We start from the raw sequence: 2,590 nt of genomic DNA, 5'->3' as shown, positions 1-2,590 counted from the left end.
CTTTAAATGACGCCTCTCATTAGATGTTCGCAAGATATTAAAATGCACTTAAAAACCGCTTCTGTGTAATACACCAAAAAGGCCAATCTCGAATCAGTAGCTAATTGTCAAAGCCTATAAAACCACGGTATCATGTTATCCTGACATAAATCAGCAACAAAACCAGTGCACCACCTGCTAAATGAAGTTGCATTTGTCTCCACGTGACAAATTCTATGCCAAAAACACCACTGTACTTCTAATAAGTGGCACTCATTTTAATAGATCCTACAAAAATACAGTATTTTCAATGTCCCCATAAAACATAAACTTACAAATATTATCCTCAGAGCTCTGGTGACATCCACATGTGATCCTATTGTAAAATTTCATAGAATATTCCAAACACTAGCATATAAGATAAATTTGTCCTATAAAAAAGTGATGTCGGCATATGAGGGAATGTATACAACCAATTATGGAAAGTTGATCTGAAATTTCAAATTAATAATTTAATCAAATTAGTGACTACTATAAAAAGAAGTAACTTAAAGGATTATAAAACATATTTGAACGTTCACAGGGGAAACAATGTAAAAGTACATTAGACTCTCTGTTATGATTGCATTTGTATTTATGTTTCTTGAAACTTTTTTTTGGAGAAAAAAAATTTTAATCTATTTCTGTCTGCAAAAAAAAAAAAAACAGGCATTAAGATTAATGACACCAGTTAGACCACAGCTCTGAGAAATTATATCTGAAGTTTCATATTTCAATACCAAAGTTTTGAAATCACCCACCATAGCTTTCAAACAAGTCTCTCTCTGTAATAAATGTCATCAATTCCCAAAGTTCATTGAAAATGATTTAAAAGTAGCAAATTAAACAAAGCAGCACACGGAAAAGTTCCACATTTACAGTAAAGGGATCACGGGGCCGCGGTCTCTGGTCAGCGTAACCCCGAGGAAACAGAACATCAGAGCATTAGGGTTTCCCTGCCACCCGTCACTCACTTGTGGTTGTAGTGAAGAACCCGGTCCACCACAGCCTGTGGTCTGTCTCTAAAGTCTGCTTGTGTCCTTTTAATTAGCTAAAGGCATTGAACAGATTTAACTTCTCCGATTATTACTCAGGTCCCAGAGATTAATGATAATTTATGAACTATTTCACTTTGCTATGGGAATTTAGCAAATGGCTGTGGAACCAAATATAAATACTTTATACTTTATGTACAGTTGCTTCCATAAGGCGTAATCATGTAATTTTTATTGAAAAAGATTCAATATAGTAAAGTCTTATTTTAAGATATATTTTCTTTCTCAATCCAAGGTATTTACGAAAATATCGTTTTTCTATATTCTTTTTTTTGTATATATGCCAACATATACCTTGTGCTAGAAATACTTAATGGGGATTACAACTCTTTATATACAACTTTTGAGGCAGTATTTCTGATGGAGAGCAGAATTTGTAAAGAGCTTGTGTGTGCTTCCGTGCTCCGAAATGATAGGAAATCCACTCTGAGAAGACAACTTATTTGATTAAAAAACAAAAACAGAAACAAAACCGCACCAATGCACAGCCAGAGGCTGCCGCTGGAACTGATACAGAGCCACGCACGAACGCCGTGTTTATAGGTAACATTTTCCAGGGTGGTCAAGGCTAACGTACAATATTATACACCTGGCACTGATGTTTGCCATTGGTCCAGCAACTGGCAAAATTGGTTTCTATGTATAAATTTATTTTTGAACATTAGCTCTGGCCTGACATATCTTCACTATTTATAAAAACATTTAGACAGTGAGCTCACGTTGAATAACTAGGTCTACTGTATTCTGGAAGCTCTTCAGTAGTAAAACAGCTTTTTCGTGTTCCATGTGCACAAAACTGTGTCCATTTGCCTGAAAACACACAAATGAAACAGGTCAGTCGATGCCAACAGTTCTCTCCCTCTGCACCATTGTATCACAGGACTCAAGGAGCATAGCACAGTAAGACTGTAAGATTCAGAGGGAAACGGTTTTGACAAGCCTTTATCAAATGCTCAGCATTTCCTTGCTTGTGTGCAATCATAACATCCTACCGGGTAAGATCAGTACTTAGACACGATTCAGTTTTGCCTGCTGTCCCAGTTGTCCGTATTTTGCTGCACTAGGGATGAAGTCAGGTCCTGGTGCAGGCTGGGCAAGCGCTCTGCCGCAGAGCCGCATGCCAGTCCTATGGTTCCCGTTTGTTGGTACAGGTCCCTAGTTGAGGTGGCACTTAGTTAACGTTACTGACACAAACTCACCAGCATAATTTTTAAAGTTACTTTTATTTTCATTGATGTGTATGTGTCTTTGTATCATATATATGTAGGAAACTAGAGGCCAGAAGAGGGCATTCGATCCCCTGGAAATGGAGTTATAGGTAGTTATGAGCTGGTTATGAGGTGGTTATGATCTACCTGGTATGGTTATTAGGAACCAAACTCAGGGTTTCTGCAAGAGCAGCAAGGCTCTTAACCACGGAGCCATCTCTCTGGCTCCATGTTAGATACTGTAACCATGCCAAATATGAGTCGACACTTATGGTAGTATTTAATCTCATTTTGATCCACTGGAAAATA

At 37.6% G+C, this 2,590-nt stretch overlaps 1 protein-coding gene across 2 annotated transcripts in view; it reads right to left on the bottom strand.

Moving 5' to 3' along the window:
• Positions 1-1,654: 1,654 nt before the first annotated feature.
• Lrrc7 (leucine rich repeat containing 7) overlaps positions 1,655-2,590 on the bottom strand; it is a 307,126-nt gene continuing 306,190 nt past the window's right edge. For both annotated transcript variants that reach the window (XM_050149461.1, XM_050149462.1), the window contains one exon: positions 1,655-1,883. In XM_050149461.1, the coding sequence (XP_050005418.1) occupies positions 1,776-1,883 (108 nt within the window). In that variant the 3' untranslated portion in view covers positions 1,655-1,775. The remainder of the gene's footprint in view (positions 1,884-2,590) is intronic.

The sequence above is a fragment of the Alexandromys fortis genome, unplaced genomic scaffold (assembly GCF_014885135.2).
Source record: "Alexandromys fortis isolate MF-2015 unplaced genomic scaffold, M_Fortis_MF-2015_v1.1 scaffold_68, whole genome shotgun sequence".
Classification (NCBI taxonomy): Eukaryota; Metazoa; Chordata; class Mammalia; order Rodentia; family Cricetidae; genus Alexandromys; species Alexandromys fortis.
Note: the sequence above shows the minus strand (reverse complement) of the source record. Positions and strands in the feature narration are given on the sequence as shown.